Source organism: Limanda limanda, chromosome 13 (assembly GCF_963576545.1).
Source record: "Limanda limanda chromosome 13, fLimLim1.1, whole genome shotgun sequence".
Classification (NCBI taxonomy): domain Eukaryota; kingdom Metazoa; phylum Chordata; class Actinopteri; order Pleuronectiformes; family Pleuronectidae; genus Limanda; species Limanda limanda.
Window position 1 is genome coordinate 7123112 of NC_083648.1, and position 20124 is coordinate 7143235.

General features: G+C 41.9%; 1 protein-coding gene across 1 annotated transcript in view; it reads right to left on the minus strand.

Annotated features, from left to right (window-relative positions):
* Positions 1-20124, minus strand: part of LOC133018611 (collagen alpha-1(XI) chain-like) — a 74553-nt gene that overhangs the window by 48027 nt on the left and 6402 nt on the right. The window contains exons 3-8 of the mRNA XM_061085017.1: positions 17698-17911; positions 16319-16481; positions 6688-6816; positions 3562-3651; positions 3173-3265; positions 949-1257 (exon numbers count right to left, since the gene is read on the minus strand). Of these exons, the coding sequence (XP_060941000.1) occupies positions 949-1257; positions 3173-3265; positions 3562-3651; positions 6688-6816; positions 16319-16481; positions 17698-17911 (998 nt within the window). The remainder of the gene's footprint in view (positions 1-948; positions 1258-3172; positions 3266-3561; positions 3652-6687; positions 6817-16318; positions 16482-17697; positions 17912-20124) is intronic.

A 20124-nucleotide genomic window follows, 5' to 3' on the forward strand; every position in this document is an offset into this window, starting at 1 on the left:
CTCACGCTTATACGGATTTAAGGAGTTCTCAAGGCAAAAAGCAAGGAGGAGGGGGGAGGGTTGTTCAGCCTGCTGGAAAAATAAACCTCAAGAATGATTTTTGCAAGAAGCTATAATTTTGACTTTGGTCGGACTCCTATTTATTAAGCTTCCTAAAAGCCTGGGACTGAAAAAAAAAAAAAAGACCCCAACTGTGCACAAATGTCGAGGTGGTCATCTGACACTATCCATACAATGACTTCACATGAAGGGAATCCACGGAACCACCTACAGCAGCGAGTCCAAACCCCACCAGACTGTCCAATCCAGCCTGGGGAGGACTGCTTTCACGCATTAGGGCTCCGGTGTCCTGAGATTGTAGCGTTATGAGCACTAACAGAGCCGTTTGGATTAATAGAATTATTAAAGCAGACGGATTTAAAGCCAACATCCAGACATGGACCGTGTCACTTCCTGCTGATGTGGATCTGGATCCCGAGGCCAGGACGGGGGCTGGAGAGAAGTCTCCACCGACACTGGCTCAGTGGTTATTTCTGCTTGGTTTTGGATGTTGATTTAATTGTGATGAAAAACATTTGCTGAGCCTGAAGTTTGTCATCAGGTAATCCAAACAGATCGTCGGTGTGAGGCATGTCTGTGATAAACAGCAGAGGTCATCGGGGTCGGGAGGTCACAGAGGGCGTGTCTGCGCTGACGGCCCGGGTCGACATCTGTTTATCTCCTGGAGACTCAGCCGGACAAGGTGTGGGCTGTGAGGCTGCTGGTGTGTTTGTGTTTGGTGAAGGCCAACGCAGAATGCTCCGAGCTACAAACCCGATACCAGTAGAAACAACAAGCGGCACAGATTGCAAACACCCCATCACGCAACCAGCAACTTCTCCATCTTTCCACATTCCTTTCCCCTCCTCCCCAACCCACCACCACCATCATTCCTCCGAAACCACTTACGTTGCTCTCTCTGAAGTCTGTCTCCGCCGGAGCGCCCTGACCAAACTCATCCTCATTTGTGGGAGATGTAGGCCTGGCTTCAGCGGTGCCATAATCACCATAGTCGCCATATTCGTACGGCTTCTCTACAAACTCTTTGTTGTCATATTCCTTCAAGTCGTACTCCTTAAACTCATACGCGTCAGCGCCAGGCTCCGCCTTCTCTTGGGCGTCGACGGGGGCAGCGGCCGTTTCCACGGCTGGCGTGGGGTCCAGCCCGACCTGCTCCACGCCGGTGATGTAATCATCCACTATTTCCCCATCGTAGCTCTGGGATGGGTGCAGGCGTGGCAGAGAGGGGGGGCAGGGGTTGTTAGGATGGGAGAGAACAGGGAGGATTGGTTAGTTAAATGAAACCATGTGAACAGCATCAGTGATTCACATGTTTATTTATAAGACAATCAAAGCATTAGTGTTGAGCAGTTGTGTTGAATCATCGGATGCCAACTAGGTAAAACTCCTCAAAGGGAATTTTCAACTTAGTTGTGCACACATCCTCGTGTCTAACTTGGGATGGCATCCATAGCTCAACATATGTGATTTAATAATCACATTATATATTATTAATTGTTTCTCTGTAGAGCAATCAGAATGTGATTTGTCCCAAAGTAAAGACACAGGGATGTTTGACACGAGTTAAAAGTAAAATATACAAAAATATGCTGTATATTTTGAAATATATTCAAGTTTTACCAATACAGTCTGAAGGTAATTTAGAAAGCATTATACTAAATATTTCAATCTGAGACAACAGATCAAATGCTTAACAGCAAAGTTTAGTTTGAAAAAATACAGAACTTTTTAAGAATTAAACCAAACAAAGATCAAATATGAGTATTAAAAACCTGTTTACAATATTGGGCAATAGGGAAAGTTGATTGTAGAGTAACACTCACACTTTTGTTTGTAAATCAATCATGTGATCAGCTCGTTGAAACAACCTCTCGTGCAAATATTGTTTCTGTGATCATTAGTTGACATTTGTTGCACACAATTTTCCATTTGTGCAATCTTGGTTGATTAACGTGCATTTAAGTGCACTGCAGCTCACATTAGTCACTTTTCACTTCATGGGATAGTGTGACACATCTAAGGCAGAATTACTAAAGGATATAAACTCTCTCTCTATATATATATACAACTATTCTTTGTTATAAACTGGTAACCAACTTCTGAGTCACAGGTCCATTTCCCAGTATTTTAGACAACAATCTCTCTAATCTTTCGTCATTACATGGTACATTTATCGTACAATACAAAGCTAAGAAGCAAATTCCTCAACTGAACATTTAAAAAACCACCAAGTATGGCTAAATTTAGTCAAGACCTCAACAGTTGGTTATATTTTAAGCACAATGGGCACTAAGAGACATCCAGGGTTAAACTCTACAAAACAGGATAATGAAAGAATAATTGGATGCACAGACTGTGGAGTTTATCAGTAATATAAACAACCTCCCACTGACAACACAATACTGCAACACACCAAAAAGCATCATAACAATTTGGTCTAATTGCTCCCACTGTATGACTAAGAAGTTGTCCAGTGCACCACAGTCTCCAGTCATCAGACATGTTCCAGCACATGTGAAGTTTCCATGGTTCCCCCCCTGGCCTGTCATCTCAAATAAACATAATGTCTCGAGCTGAGAGAAGCTGCATTATCCACCTCGAGGCAACTGACAATACAATTGGCCGTATTGTTTTAGTTTAACCCCCAAATGTTCCTCATTAAGCTTTTATGTGATGGTTAAGCACAAATTAAGGCAGGATCTGTCATATTCAGGATATGGCAGAGGCGTAGTGATGGGACGCGTCTGTCTGCTGATTTTCCATCGGTCACGGTTCGTTTAACAACAACTTTTTCCTGGTTCTCTCTTTATCCAGACTACGTTTGATGGAGGCTGTGTCTCTGTTTGAAGTTAGTGGGGCCTTGTTTTGGTTTCAACCCCCACTGGCGATCATAAAAATATGTCTTATTGTTGGTGATACCCTGAAGTGTTTCCTGTCATAGCTGTTCTACCATATAATTTTACAAATATCCCTAAAATCCAAATCGTCACACTGTAAATCGTCTTGATTGCCAATTCACATCCAATATCTCAGAATAGATTTTATTGCAGACGAGTTATTCCAACGAGGTTTATAAAAACAAAAATGACAAATGAAATCTTTGTTAAGTTACCTGTCCAGCGGTGTCAGTGGGAGTTTCAGGCTGACTTCCATCCACTGTGGAGTAGTCATACTCACCTGTGTAGTATTCTGCACCGGCTTTAGTCTGCAAAAAAGAGCAGGAAAGGCACAAAGGAGAAGCGTTACACATGCGATATGGGTAAATGCAAATCATTACAGTATTTGACAGCTTCTTTAACACAATAATAGTCAGTATTTGCAGAGACTTTGCAATATGTGTGTAAAGAAGTTCAATTATTTAGCATCTAGAGTATAAAGCTAAATAACTGTTAAGAAAGGGAAGAAGATCAGAGGGTGAAAGGACAAGAGAGAGAAAGTCGGACATTAAGTTGTTGTGTCATCATGGTAGGAGCCATGATCACGGTATTAGTGAAGTGTTACCTCCGTCTTGGGTCCTTCAGTCGGGGGAGCGTCAGTGGTTACCGCTCCTTCACTGTAGTCATAGAACTCACCATATTCATAGTTAGTGTACTGGAAGGAGAAAGGGATGGGGGGGGGCAATCGGTTAATTGGTGCAATCATGTAAACACGGCAGCACAGACATGTTGCGCAGTATTTACATGGCATGTATGAGTATATTATTCTTATACCAGAGTACAAACTGTATCATGCTATTTTATAAATAACATGGTCAAACGATGAAAATATCACATCCATATTAAAAAAGGCAACTTATTTTGGATATGGATGACAGCAGCAATCATCGATTCCCTTGAGTTTCACTTGTCCTGGTTTAGAGATTCATATGCGTAGTTTAACAGATATTAAAATTCTCGGTTTTCTTCCAACAGGGGTGAAACCCCGGGGGCATTAAAACAGTCTCTGACTATTGTTTCGTTATTTTGTCGGAATAAAGGCAAACATAGTAACTTTAAGGAAATTATAGGGAAAACTTTATGGAAAATATTCTTATTAGTGGTTGTTATTTTTTTTAATCTACACCCCTTTTATGTCCCTCTGTTTTATAGGGATCCGAAGCCAGGAGACAGTTAGCCTAGCATAAAGACTCAAAGCGGATAGAAAGAGCTAGCCTGACTCTACTTAATCTGTATTAAATCTATAATTAAGTTGCTAATTGGTCCCTGGCACTAAAGAGAAGAGAGAGAAATCAATCCTCTCGTTTTACTCTCCGCAAGAAAGCAAATATGTGTTACTACAAAATGTCTAACTATTCCTTTAAATAACCAATGTTGATGGATCATTATGTAATTTTAACATTTAACATTTGAACTCTTCACTTTGTTTTTTGCTGCTCTAACACAGTCAAAACGGAGGCGAGTTAGATTAAGTTAACAGACCGACCCCCGATATGCAACGCTCTATCAACACAGGGATAAATATTAGTCCCCGGACAACTGCTAAGCTCATAAAAATAATACAATATCCACGGTTTGCTGCAATGCTGGCTTGGCCTGGTTTCAGCGGCCAAGAGGGAGAGAGGGGTCAAACAAGAGAGAAGCCCTTGGCCAGACCGACGAGACTGACTGACACCGGAAACAGAAAGAGGGACAGGGTCAGAAAATAGAAGATAGAGGACGAGAGAAGGATTTATAGAGATTTATGGCACTGAAGCGCTTGGCTGAGTTGAAGGTCTTCACCACAGGCTTGGATCAAAGGCATAAATACTGAAGTCAGCTCATAAAAAAAAGAAAGCTCCCTCTTCCGTCTCCTGCAGCAATCTCCTTTCCTCTTTTAACCCAGCTGCAGACATGTGGCTCACGACTGCAAAGGAAGGGCTTAAGGTCGAGGTCGAGGTCAAGGTCAAAGCCACGCTTTGTGCATTTATAGAGTTGTAGAGGTTTGGTTATTAAAAAAAGAGAGTCCAGACCTCTGAGTACACACATTGGGGATATTTTAACTTCTACGACAGGGGTTTATCAATTGGAGCAAATATTATTCCGTTTGTCAGTTGTGCAGGAGGAAGAATTATTTTAAATATGACTGAACAGGGGGAAAACCATTCCTGTCATAAATGTTCTTAAGTGCAAAATCCTCTTCGCTGTCTATTCAGAATTGACAAGCTCCCTGTCTTGGCAATGAAGAGCAACTTGCAGATGAAGCAATTTTTTCCAGGACATGGTACCAACTGTACAGCCAATATTTTCAAATGGAGTATGGATTCTTTTTTTTTCTTTTCTTTGACCGGGGGATTCAAAGTCTGCTTTTCCAGGTACTGGGATTCTAGCTGGGGAAGGAAAAGCTTAAATTTCCCTGGGAGTCTGGGCAGAGCCTGCAGAACTCGTTAGTGATATAAATCACGGGGCCACTCCAAAGTGGGCTCAGACTTCGTGGCAGGGAAGAGGGAAAAGTTTCCAGAGTGAGCTCATCAGTTATTTGGTGAAATGCTGAAGGAAAATGTCAGCCGACAGAAAGGCTTGAACCAGCAAAATAACACAAAATTAATGACGAAAAAAAAGTTCCTGACACAAAGAATTTGAAAAGGCCACAAGTGATGTTTTGGAGCCAGTGGCAATAAAATGTCAAATTTAAACGGGGTTCAAACTCAAAAAGGTATTTTGATACGGCAACAGTGAAACAGACAAGAGAAAGAGACAAATTAGAGTTTACATAGAAACCCATACCAGCCTGTCTCTGTCAAAGCACTTATGCCTGAAGGAATGTTTGTAGAAAGTTTTTAGGAGCATGCAATTTGCAGAGGTTATACTTCTACTGTTTGGTTTATTTCTGGCACCATAAATGTGCACTGGCTTCTACTAATATCTGTCCAAGACAATTGTTTATGGTGCTGAAGTGTTTTCTGAAAAATGTTTAAAATGAGGTTTAGGAAAAAGAGGAAGTCAATGATTTCCCCTGGTCTATCTCAAATAACACAATACTGTCCAACCCCAAATCCTTACTCTGGGCACCAAGGCACGTTCCCTTTGCTTTTTATACTTTGTCTAAACACATCTTGGTTTGTTGAAAAGGAGAACACCATCTTGTTAAACAGTTTGTAAGGTTTACAGGGTCATGATGTTCCCCGGTCAGCACAACAAGAAAGTTGCACGGTGCAGCTCAAATTTTGCTCTTGGAAATAATGTCCAAAAACAGACGTTCTAATTTAAAAAGAAATTATAATCCAGTAGCTGTAGGACAATTAAAGTTTTACATTTCCTTTCACAAAAAGTGGTCAACTTCAGTTCAACTCATTCTGACCTACTTCATTCTCACCGTTCCACGCCTTCTGTTTCACTGTCTTACTTCATCTTTTGTTTTCTAACTTTTACTGACAACACCCAAGTCCTAAGTTCTTTTTCCAAAGTCCTGTTGTCACCGTGACTAAATTTCAAACTCCGGCTCTCATTAACTCTTCATTTCTCCTCTTCTCACTACAACTTTTCTTTTTTACTTTTCTCTTCCTCACTGAACCTTAAAAAACCTCTTTACTTCCCTCTACCCTCCCCCATCTCTCTCTTCCCCCTTCGCTCCCTCTGGAGAACAGCTCATCTCGCTGCCTCCTAAATCCATACCCCCTGACGTGACTTATTTCCCCTTCCAGATACAGACCTCGTCTTCAGGTTCCTGAGCCTGGGGGGTGTCATGGTGGCTGGGGGTTTCACAGTCGGGGCTGTAGTGTTCACAGTAGTCGTAGGCTGCTCTGGGGTCCGCGACAATCAGCAGCTGCTGGATGTCACCCTGGAAGAATAGAAGAAGAACAAAAAAAGCAGCATGTCAGCAGAATGCACTAAGTCAACACATTTCACAGACTAGAGAATCATGGACTGGAACGTACACTCCCCCCCGGCAAATTCTTTTCTTTCATCCTAAGTGTTACCCCCCCCAAAAAAAACATAAAACATAATGTATACCACAAAAAGAGGGAGTCTGCTGGATAATTTACAATGGTACATGTGTACGTTATGACCATTACTTTAATTTATTTCCACAGAGGTTCTGAGAAATCAACTTTTTCCAGTTTGGTTTGGAAAAGGGTTTGGATACTCTGGAGGCTCAGCCACTGCTGCTGTGGAGGAGAAGCTATAGTCAGAAGGGCTGGGTACCAAACTCAGTACTTTTAAAGGGTATTAAGCCGAATGAGGTCTGTAAATACCACGTTATATCAGACAGTACAATCTCGGTACCTGTGAGCGCATCTGGATGGGAGTGATAAAGCATAGAGAGAAAGTGGAAGAGCAGGACTAAGGTGACTACACACTCCAGATCAAAGGGAAGCAGTCATGCACCTGAATGCTGAAGCAGAAGAGAATGATGTCCATCGTAAATCATGACAATAGTGAGCAGAGCAGGTGTGGTGAGACACTCGCTGCAGGAGTTGTGATGTGAGATGTGAGGCCGTCGGGGGGGCAACACGTCAAAGTTGAAGCAGCAACCACAGGCTAACTGACATTAGCACGTCAACAGTCAGAGCTAAATGAATGGATTAAGTTGTTGTTGGAGATAACTTCACTTTTTCACTGTGTTGTTTGATGGTAGCTTAGCATCTTGACTTCCACTAGCCACCACTGAGCTGAGTCCAAAGCCTTAGTGTGATCTGCAGTAGTGCCAACAGCAGAAAATGTAAGGAGGACCCCAAAATGATTTGTTTGACAATGTTTTCACTGCATGTTTCTGTACAGAGGCTCGAACTTTTGACTTTTTAACCAAAATAATACTCTTTTTGACACAGTTGCAAATCTTCTGCACCATTTTAATGCCCCTCAAAGCCTTGGAGGGGCTCCAGCATGTCAGTCACCAAAAACTGAGCAATAAACTGACTGTGAATTTTACTCATAGTGTCCCGACTCCCAAAATAACTCAGGAACTCAGGAAACCCTCTCTCAATGCCCACTCTTTGTTTCTTTCATGATTACAAACAGAAACCAAATGTTAATGTCCTTGAAGTATTTACAGATTCCTCTTTTCCTGATTGCCCCAGCGCTGCACAGACGTGGTGATAATTAAATGTGACAATAAAACAACGGGGCAGATGTTGCAGCGTCCCAGAGGCAGAAGTCTCTCGACTATTAATTACATATAGTTTTATGGAACAGCTCAAGGCTTTAGAAGGGTCTGTAAGCTTATAAAAAAGACCTATTGTATAGGCCCCCTCACTCAGCCCTTCGAGATGGTAAGTCCACTACACAGCAGATAAATAACCAAAGTCTGTACTTCTCTATCTCAGGCCGTCTGGTTTTCATGAGCTGTTGGAAAAGGAAATTAGATCCCTGCTCTCAACCCTTCGATCGGCCAAAGGCTCCGATTCCGTGAGTTTTCTCCAGAGGAATTTCTCAACCGGGAACTGCTGTGTCACTGGCGGAGGGAATGTTATCTATACCTATGAACCATATGGCCACCTCCGCTGACCTTTAGTAACCAAGAGGACGAATGAATGGGCCAAAAAAGTCCTCAGTGCCGTGCAAAGGTGAAGAGGGGCCACCATCAGGGTGGCCTCTGCAGAGGAAGCACATACATGCAGATTGCATTAAATTACAGGAGGCAACATCTGCACAAGCTTAGACCTCTGGAACGCATTCCATATTTACGGCCCAACACTCCCATCATACGTGACCACTAACTCTCCACAGGGTATTGGACAACCCATACAACAACTGTAACAAAGATGATATGAATTAATTCTTTATATGGAACAATCCATTGGTGCCTAACAACTTTCATCCCACCTGCGGTTGTAGCATTAAGGCTTTGATCACTAACATGTGCTTATCAATGACTTGCAGATCTTCCTTCTCACAAGAAAACCCATTCATTATAGATTTAAGTCTTCTCACACTGTACCCCATGTGAAGTTCCTCTACCGTCCACTAGTCTGTGAGGTTTTATGAGGAATAAAATCTCTTCAGTTTGCAGAATCTTATGTGTAAAGGTCTCATTATAGAAGAAGGCGTTAATAATTCACTTTTCAAACAGTACTACCCACAATCCAAACATTTAAAACCGTGTCGGTTTCAGGTTTGCAGCTGCAGGAAGTTCTCCATTAGAGTTGCAAGAAGAAGTAAAATAATAACTAAAGAAAAAACTATTTATTCATAGTTTCTCTGTCTCTATTCTAAATCCACCTCCGCAGGCCCTTCATTAAAATAAGTGGGCAATGAGAAGTGAGGCCAGCGAGATCCGACTGCGGTTGCACTGGGCAGCTTCCAGGTGTGAATGTGTGTAGCCGAGCGTGGAGGAGGGCGTTTTTCGGCGAAAAAGAGAATCTGCTTATTGAGGGGGAAAATCTCCTGCTCACCAAAGTTCAGCCTGCACCTTGTGAACCTCTACTTCAATGAGGAGAAACTACAATGACAAAAGTTTAGCACAAACGGATCCAACGTTAAAGCCAAAGAACAGAGAAGGGCCATTAAAAACAAAAACATTCTTCATTTGGCAAAATGTCTGGTTCCTTCTTCCTGAGTCCATATGTTTGGTCGTTGGTTTGATTGTTTGCTTGTTTGAAGGCAAGATTATGGATTTTCTATGGTTTTCATGAAACTAGGACAAAGAATGAACCCATTAATCATTGGTGAGGATCCAGATCAGGGGACAGATACATGTTTCTCCATCACTTTCTTTAACAATGCCCTTTTTCCTTGTTTTCTCTGGTTTTGCCAGGAATCATTCATGGATCTTGATGAGAAAAAACGTCTGCAGTCCAATGAACTGATATGTGTGTGTGAATTTTATTGAATTCAAATGGGCTATTGGGCCTTGGTGGAGGTATGTGTTGTTTGTGTGTGTGTTCAATGATGTAATAAAGTATATTAGTAAGCACATAGTATTCAGTGAAATAAGAAAACATGCAGGGGGGTCCAAACACGTCATGCAGGGCTTGTCAAGAGACCACACACACACACTTCTCCCATTTATAAAACCAGTCAGAGATTCAGTCACTCCCACACTCCCCACTTGACTCATCACCCCCCTCTCCTTCCACTCTCTGTGTCGTCCTCGTCTGCATCTCTGTGCTTTTTGTTGATGTTATTGTCTGGATTGCACTGAGCATCTCTCTGGCATCTGCTCAGATTCCTCCTCAGAATTCCAGCAGTGATCTACAACAATGGGCCTGGCTCCGGCTCGGGAGCTGGCACCGGCACGCTGGAATAAATCATCAGTCTAGGCCGCACTACAATCGATCCATTAATGGGTCCGTGTACAACGTGCATGTGTGTGTGTGTGTTTATACGGCGCGCCTCGACACGTGTTAACCTTCATCTCAAACTGTAACGACAACTGTTTGATGGGACAAAGTACAAGGAAGGTTTAATGAGACTGAAGAAGAGGAAGGACACTGGGACTATCCTTCCATAGACATTCCACCCGTTGGGGGGCAAACCAATACAAGATGTTTGTTAAAGACCACAAGACAAGATAAATACAAAAGTACTTAATAAACACACCACTTGTTTTTCACTTGTGTTAATGTTTCACATCTGATTGTAAATGATCCAAAACACCAGCACACACACACACACTACTGATTTTCCCTGCAGGGGATTGGTGACCCTGACGTTTGCAGAGCAGAGTGTGTATCCCTCCCAAATCACACCCCACACCTACGAGGAGCACTTGAGGAAAATAACAAGCAGATGGACGATCCCCCTAATAGTCGTTGGTGTTGGAAAACTTGAGCACTCTTTGAAATGTGTCCTTGTCAGTGCACTGTTATAGCAGGATGTCAAGAGCCGGCATCAGCATGCTACTCAGCGAGATGGAGGACAGTGATGAGGGGAGTTGCTGACCCCCCCCCGATTATGAGCACACATGATCTCATCCGCGAGCATCAAGCACATGACCGGGCTCAGAGATTTAGACACAACTTTGATTAAATGCAGATCGCTCCTGCTGGCGCTGGATCAGAGATGGAAGGAAGCACTAGGGTTTTCTCATCCTGCATTTGTTGGACTAATTTAGAGACATAAACAAAATGTAGTCTGTGTTTGTCTCCACAAAATGAAGGCCATGTTTGATTTACAAACTTTATCAACATCAGAGTGTCGATTTCTGGATGGATACAAGCCTTGCTCTTCGTATTTTCAGTTGCCTGTGGACATATCGCCGTGATTTATGCCTCATTCTGCCAGAGTTAAAAAAAACACACCCACACTCCTACTTCAGATACGGTTCTTACGTGATCCCCTAACTTTCCAAAACCTGCATTTCTGCCTATAGGAGGTTTACAAATGCAGGAATACTTTTGCATTTGGTGCAAATAACAAGTCATATCTGCACAACCCAGAAGATATTTCAATATCAGTGCTTTTTCCAAGAAGTGAAATGTAAAAACCACAAAAAGCTGAAGCTCTCAATTTCAATACAAACACAAAACTATTTGTACAGTATGAGTTTAATGTCAGACTTCTACAGCTGCAATTACTTTCCCTTGGATGTGGCCAATGTCTCTTATTTCAATCTGGCCACAGCTGGAGCATTAATCATTGATTTGGAAAACTGAAAAATCGTCCAATTTCAACTTCCTCAAATCAAGATCTATGGATGTCCCATCACTGTAAATCAAACATTGTTGGGTTTTGAACACGGTATTGGAAAATTACTTGCTGACATTTTGCAGAAAAAAAGCAAATACTTAGCAGTCATTGATTATGAAAATAATCAGATAATAGCCTTCCTATAGTCCACGCAGAAACCATGAAGAGTTTTCTAAAGCCTAGAGAACAATGTGTGAGTGCAGAGTCAAATGGCTGAAAGGTTTTTATCTGTGGCCAGGAGCAATAAGTCACTGACTGCAGGAGCTTTTGGGGGATATCAATGCACCCAGGACACACACTTGGAAATTCAGGGCTTGAAAAGTGACTCCACAAACTCTCAACTAGCTCTAACCAGATGGTTTTTGAAACTGTAATTTCACTAATAAAAGTAAATGAGTATATTAATTAGGATTTCTTTTCAGAGACCTCACTGTGAACTGCCTTCATTTCAAAAACCTTCTTTCAAGAAAAAAAAAAAGAGGTAATAAAACATTTAACGGTGTCACTTCACCTTTCCTGTGACACTGAACCTCCCCGGCCCCATCAGCCAGATGTGGCCGGTTCAGAGGCCTCGCCTCGCCTGTTCACATCAGTTATTCTACACATGTTACTCCACCACAGGTTTCAGAACATTGTAAAAAAACTTAAATTTTCTTTTGTAACCATAACTTTACTTCTGTATTTTCCTTATTTGATGTCATTTGCCCACCTCTGCACAAGCTTGACACGTTTGCCGCTTTTCCAAACTCTGGGAGGGGAACACATCTTGAAAGAACAAATAGACAGATGGAATTTCAAAACTGTACAAGGACAACAATTAACAAAGAAGCAGGGAAGAGGAAAAATGAATAATACTCTCCAGATTTCTCTGAGCATTTTTGATCAAATGCAGCCTTTGTGGTCAGTGCAGGGATAAGGTTTCTCCTCAAGAACAAGGGCATACAAAAGTCTTGCACCCTTCAAATATTAAAACATTTTGCTTGCCAGTAGCTCACAAAACTGTTGAACTGTTTGAACCATCTGCTTGTTTGTCTAACCGCCCTTTCTTTACTTCTCTCTCTCTCTCCATCTGCTCTTTTCCTCACTTTGCTCTTTTCCAATCGCAAAAGTTTTTAAGAAGCACCTTGGGTCCATTACTTCCAGGCTGAGCTGATACCATTTAGTGGGTCACAGCACATGGGACACAAGGAGGTCAGGTACAGGTAAAGCATTGCAAAGCATCACATATGCTCGTCCTGACACACACTCAAATAATGACTATATTACAATTACACCAGCAGAAAACATTTAGTGACAGTACTGATGAGAAACAGTCAGAGCAGTTCTCTTCTTGCCAACCCAACCATAACAATGATTCACTCTGAGGCTGAGAGCCCATCAGAGCCGTGTTAGATCCGTCTGCCAGCGACTCGTCCTGCAGGAGGGACGGCAGTTTGGAACGCTCCACCGTGGAGTAATGACAGTCGTATAAACAAACCGGCTTGGCCCATTTCTCCCATGTCTGTCACACAGACAGACACATACCTGAACTTTTATGCATGCATGCATGTAGTGTACATTATGGCACCCACATGTTGACATATGGAGCAAATAAAGAATCCCACTCAGGCTTGAAAATGAATTTGCATAAAAATGAGACGAGGGGATGATTTTACTTCAAATATCTTGTGGCTTTTATTACAAGGAAGAAAAGCAAGGAAAGGGGGAAAAGGCATTTGGAGGCCTGGTCAGTGAGCATATCTTTTAAACAGCTGTGCAATCTGAGCCAAGACTCAGCACACACTGTTCATTCTTTCCCCTAGACTTCACTCGTGTGCTTCCAAGCTTTGACACCTGCTTATGCAATCTACTGCAGTAAGGTAGCCATGTGCTCAAGGCAGTGTGAATGGTGAAAAGGCACAACCATCTTCAGTAATTAAACCAAGGGGATGCTCAATTTATGAGGCTGTTTGCAAAGCTAACTTTATCTGTAAGGTCCCAGAAAGATGATCATCATTGTAAATCAGTGGAAGGCAACCTGCAATGAATGTCCTAGTTTAACTTAACAAAGTTAAAACAGTTTAAAGTCAAGTTTGGATATGAAAGAAGTTCGGCAAGATTTTGTTGTGGCCAAGAGTGAAAATCTGGAAAAGACTTTGGCCTCTTCCAGTGACTCAACCAGGATCCCGAACATCATGTCCAGAGGACAACAAGAACATACGTGTTTGTCCTCTGGGTATCTTGAATAACCTGATTTCACAATAATCTAATAACCTGCACCAACGTAATGGCAAAAGTGAGATTTTAACCAGACAACGGTCGGGAATCAACAAAATCCTTGGAATCTATCATCTGATGACTATTACTGTGCATGCTGAATCCTAAAGAGACTGTTGAAATATGCAGGGACACTTACAAACCTGCACCTGAAAACACTTCTGGAAACTTGGCAGATAGACAACGTGACTTCTGAAAGTTTTAGAGTGCAGACGTGCAGGGTGGATGTGTAAACCAGGTCAGATAATAAACTGTTCCTGCAGGTCCAGGGGCAGTTGTTTCCCACTTGCTTCCTGTTTATATATTTAAATGTTTTATAAGTCAATCAGCTCCAGGCTGCAGCTCCATATTTAACACAAAGTGGCATCGATGTCCTGATCCAACTCTCAAGAAGAAAGCATTTAAATGTATTTCCTAGGATGTCAAACTGTTCCTTTATTCTGTCCAGTACTTGTAAAGGTGTCTTGTTGTCCATTATCTGAACCTATAGTGCACAATCCTGAGATTTATAGTCAAACTTTTAAATATATACATTCCAAACCTTGTACCTTGGAGGAACTACTCTCAAAAACCTAATAGCAGATTTTGACAAGATGTTTATCTGATAAGACAATTAGGTGGGCAATGGCCCAGAAGTTTTCATAGCCACCGAGACATATTGATTGCAGTGCACCTGCAACAGCTTCAGAACGAACGCCAAAGTAGAAATCCCCTGAGAAGACTCCAAACCAAACACATGGATAACATCTATTTTACAAACTGGTTTTTATGTACACGAATATTCAATAATTACCTAAATTCACTCAAGCCAGTCAGATTGTTTCCCCGTCCACAGTTGGCCTTGAAGAAGCCAGTTTGAAATCAGCAAATCCAAGAATATTAAACTTGAAGTGGAAATAATTAGTGTTTGAGATAAGCCTTTCTTGCTGGGTCAAGACAGCATTGCTGTGGTGTGATACACTGATTAAAACCACCTTGCAACGTGCACAAAGCCTCAACTCCTGGAGCCAAAAGGAACCAGTTTCTTCTCTCTCCGTTTTTTTAAGAGGAGAACAAAACAAATGACTCTGTAATTCAACACCATTTAGTGTAATACGTGTCCACAAAAAGAACAAATTACTTGTCTCAAATTGAAGGGAATGTGTTGGGCGACTTTTATCCACTTAACTCATTTACACTAATTACAATCTCCACTCTAATCACTCTGGCTTTCACTCTCACAGACTTTATCTGTTAGTGTTGCACTACTTGAGCTTCGGTAGGAGCAAATTTCAAAACGCGACGTCATCACATTGACTCTTGTCTTCTTGTCTATATGCTGAACCGCAACATGAAGCGATGTGATCTCCTAAACGAAAAGCAGATCCCACTCAGACGGTCGGTGAGGAAGAGCGGCCCCCTGCTTTCAAGTGGCTCCTCTGGAAAGTCATCTCTAACCTGGAGGCAAACAATTTGCATTCCACACGCAGACTTCAAAGACAGGCTTGTGTCTTCGGAGCTAGCGTTCAGCTCACAATTTCCACTCAGCTCAAACCTACCTGTGCTAAACCTGGCAAACTAGGGCCACCGTTTCATAATCTCCATCTCAGAATAGTGAAATCCTATTCTTACTTCAGTTATTCAGGGAAATATAAAGAAAACCCTTATCTCTCTCACAAATAGTATCACAGTCTACAGTCATTGTTTTATTAAGTCAAACCAGTGCAAAGAGGAAAAAAGAAATAAAAAGCACTTTGGACGGCACAATGTGCAAGAAGCCTTTCCACAGACATTGCCCAAGGCTCTTACCAAGTACACAAAGCCAATATTTTTGTTCTGGCCAATAAAACTCCATATTTACTGTATGCGCACGCTAATGAAAGACAAATAAATTGCAGCCTTAAAACATGTGGATTTAAAGTATTAGACAGTAAAATTGTTCCTTTTTTTCACATTAGTCAATAAGATTCATTGAAAGTCGTATTCCCAGTATGCTTTCAATTATATCCGCACTCAACCAGACCAGAGAAGTCGCCTGCGTCTCTGTGAGCCTTCAAAACTCTGCCAAAACATAATCACTTCAATCTAGTGGTGAAAGTCTGCATTAAATTTGTGAAAGACACTCCTGTGTAAAAGACGGAGAAAATCTTGAAGCCATCTACTCTCACAGATTTCAGTGTCAGGGGTGAAAAGTACTTTATCTTCCCCAGAATATGTGCAAAAACGGATGAAATAAGCACAACAGCAACTATGCAAGAGTTTGGAAAATAAGCTGTATTGCCAGGAAGTTCAAAGTCTCCTTGTCCCATATCTGAAATTAATGCATAACCAAGACAGTGGTATCCATCCTCTCGTCTAATTCTCCACAAGAAAAGCAAATACAGAGATTTCCCCAAAACCTTCCTTCTAAACCAAGTCCAACCATAACCGTCACAGTGCAGGTAGCTTGATCCAGGGGTGAAATAAGTCTGCCTTACCTCAAAGACCTCCTCATCCAGGATTCTGGTGCCGAAGACAGTAATGCCCTCTGTGTTGATGACGGCCTGGTCACTTCTGCCGAGAGGCCTGGTCACCTTCTTCTTACAGTCCACAATGATGGTGACGCTCTTCTTCTCCACGCTGATAGCGACACGATGCCATCTGTGCAGCGCGGGAACAACACTTAGGACAAATGCTCTCACACTTTCTATTCTCTCAAGAAAAAAGCCTCAGTCATTGTCATTTTGATGATATGATAAAAGTCGCGAAAGCTGAATCCAACATCTGATTAGCCTAACCAAAAGAGCTAAAGCTAACCTATTAACGCAAAATCGTATAGTTTTTATAAACAATACATTTTTACACTGATCCTTTGGTGTTGTTAAGCTCCGGCACAGGGGCCATCACAGAGAGGATTTGATTGTTTTGGTCTGATGTGGTTAAGGAGGACATATCGCCTTTTCTCCTTCATACAGAGTCATGCTAGTCGTTTCCTCCTGCTCATTGGTTCTCCTTCTCTTCATGGCCAGTCTTTAACCGGCTGCTGGTTATATAACTCTTGGCACAAAAGCAAGTAAGTGTATTGTCCAAAAAATGTCTGACTATTTATTTAAATACTCAAAGGTTCCACGTGTTTGAGTATGTAAGGAAATTTACTTACACTAAATGATACAGTGCTGCAGAGAGACTAATGCTATTTGACAAATCTCTGGTTTGGGTATTGGTTGTGTGGGGACAGCTCTTTGGAAATCTGAAGCACATTTCAACTGCGTCAAAATTTCTCAACTGCCCACTACTGAAAGCTACAGATTTTGGAAAATTGTAAATGAATGTAATGATTGTCCTGCGGATTTAGAACGTTTTTTTTCACCCCCTATAATTCAGACAGACAACCACATATGGGATCATTTCAACGAATTTCTGTGAGCATATGTGCAAATGATCGATGGCAGCTTCTAACAGATATTTGTTTGAGCACGTTTGGATGTCGATTTGTGAAGATCCTGCCCATTACTTTGTATACAACTGCTAATGCCACTCAGCAATTTATTTACAATGCTATTAACGCCTGATTTGTTCCGTGTGGTATTAATGACTGAACAAATATGATGACAATAAATCCTCCGTGTACCAGGCCTGAGCAGTTTTTGAGAGCTTGAGAAAATACGTTAGACAGATTGGTTTGGTTTAGCGTACAACACGACCTATAAATCTTCATAAACTGCTCAAGATGAGCCTCAAAACCGGGCTTCTTTGTTTTTGCGCCAATTAAGCAAGCTTCACATCAAACTCCAGATTTTAAATTCCTCTCTTAACAACCTTGATTCATCTGGTTATAAAAACCCACCCCCCTCTCTCTTGAGAACCCGTCACTTACTTTCCGTCGGCGAGGTTGACGGAGCGGAAGAGGGGGTACTCCTCCGGGGCGGGCTTGCCATTCTGGTCCTCGTACAGGAAGACAGGGGCACGGCCCACCTCCACGCCGAGCTGCTGGATGCCTTGCTTGTTGTACACGGACAGCAGGAAGGACTGGAGGCCAGCCTTTGGTTTGATGGTAAACAGGATGGAGAAATCTTCTGGGAAAACTCCCCCTGATAGAGGAACAAGCAGCAGGAATATAGGTTGGTATGTTGGCAAAGACCAACGCATATGCAGTTAAAAATGTTTGGGTTAGTGCACATTTTTGCCAGAGGTTTTACAGCGTTGCTCAGCATCTGATTCACACAATTACACACATGGGAACGTCCCAGTATGACCACAGTATTTCTAATTACACTCAATTAAACAGCCCTTGTGGGGACATTGGGTCAGGATGTTGCAGATAATTGGCCGACATCCTTCTTTAAGTTGAGGAAATGAACGAAAACACATATTCTTTGAGAGTTGGATGAGAAAAATAGATATCACTCTAAAGCATCTGAGCGTAGTCTAGCAATCCCGATTTTTTTGTTGTTTGGAGAGAGACCTGCAGGTTATTTACCCCTGTGTCCAGGCTTTGTGTTAGGATACGCTAACCTGCGGATGGTGGTAGCTTCATATTTAGCACAAAGATGCGCTAGTGGTATTGCTCTTTACAGCTAACTCTCAGCTAGAAGATGAATTAGCAACTTTCCCTTAATGTCAAACTAAAAACATATTTCTACCCCTTTGTGTCCTTGAACTACACAGATAAAGAGGCAATGCATCCTTGAAAGTGGAGGTCTGTGTTTTTCAGAATCTCTATTTAATGTTGGCGCCAACTCTAACGTAAGGGACTGTATGTTCATGCAGACTCCATTTTACCATCTGGGCTTTCCTCCACATCAATCTTCTACTGATGTCATTACAAGGGCGATTATATCGTAAGGACTAAAGTGAAAAATGTTAAAGTTTATTAACCCTCTGACTTTCTCTCCTCACATTAAGCCCAAACGTCTAGACTTGACCTGGAGCAGTGGATATAAAGGAAGCTGGGAGAGACCAAGGCGTTCACTGAAAGGGAATCAACACTGGTGATGTTGCTGCTTTAATTTTACAAATACTGTCGAACAAATGTCAAATTTTAATCCCGATAAAATGAAAGTCAGATAATTCTGAGGACATTTTGACACGTGACACCTCCGATGCCTCTCAAGCATAATTATATTCCTCAAATTAACTTAACTGAACGTCTAAGGTGTGCTGCCAGTCTCAGCCGAAAAGCACAGAGACCCTTGTTTTCATTCCTTAAAACTATTTAGCATTTTCTTTTTATTGTTTACAATCCAGCCAAATTCAAAAAGACAAACACATCCTGCGCAGACTGGGGAAACGCATTTAACAGCACTTGGTTTTATATACATCCACTTTCTTGCCAAGTCAGTGTTGAGCAAGTTATCAACGGGGGTCTCTTTCTACATTTCAACCGGGTAATAAAAAAACAAAAAGGTCTCCTGGGGATGTGAATGTTATTGTTATATAGTATTATGGATGGTGTTCATGTTTAAATACAGCGTGTTTCGTAACTGAGCTGGATGCAGACACATGGAAAAGCAGTAAACTGGCAAATGTACATCTGTGAGAGGTTCACTGGTTTTCTTCAGCCAGAGACGTTCACACTGGACGAGATGATGGGAAGCAACGAATAAAACCAGAGCGTAAGGAGGTAGCTAATCTAATGGGTAAGCAGTCAAGCAGAGTGGACTCTTTTCTAAAAAATGTATATGCCATTACTCTCATCACCTTGAGTCAAGCAATGTGCGTTCAATTTAAAAACCTCTGCTAGATTTAATTCCTCCACCGAAAGACGCCATACCAAAGGCTGCCAGCAATCAAACGTGAGGACAGACTTTTTATTGACAAGATCACTCCGCGAAGAATCAAAGGACATTCTCCTCTCTTTGATTTGCTGTAATAAATTGTGGGTTTCCCCCTCAAAAAATATCAAGTAACAAAAATCCGGTGTTACTCTCCTTGAGTCATATGTTTACATGACATTTCATACGCCGCATGTGCTGCGTGACTCTCATGCCCTCTGGGCTTTTGGAGCCGAGTGAAACGCACACATGGGCGTCCCCTGGAAAAGAACTGCTGAGCGTCTGCACCGCATTCTGGAAAACGCAGGTGCTCGGAGCAAGGGGCTTCATTAAAAGTTATTGATTGCATCATGGTGGAATAGATATAATGTGTCTTTAAGATGTTTTTGGTTTGTCGATAAATGGAACAGGATGGTCAAACGAAAACATCAGTTACACTTTCATACAAACAATTATTATTTTTTGAGCAGGCATAACATTTGTAAGGATGCACGTGGTGGATGTAGGGACGGTCAGGGGTTCACCATGAG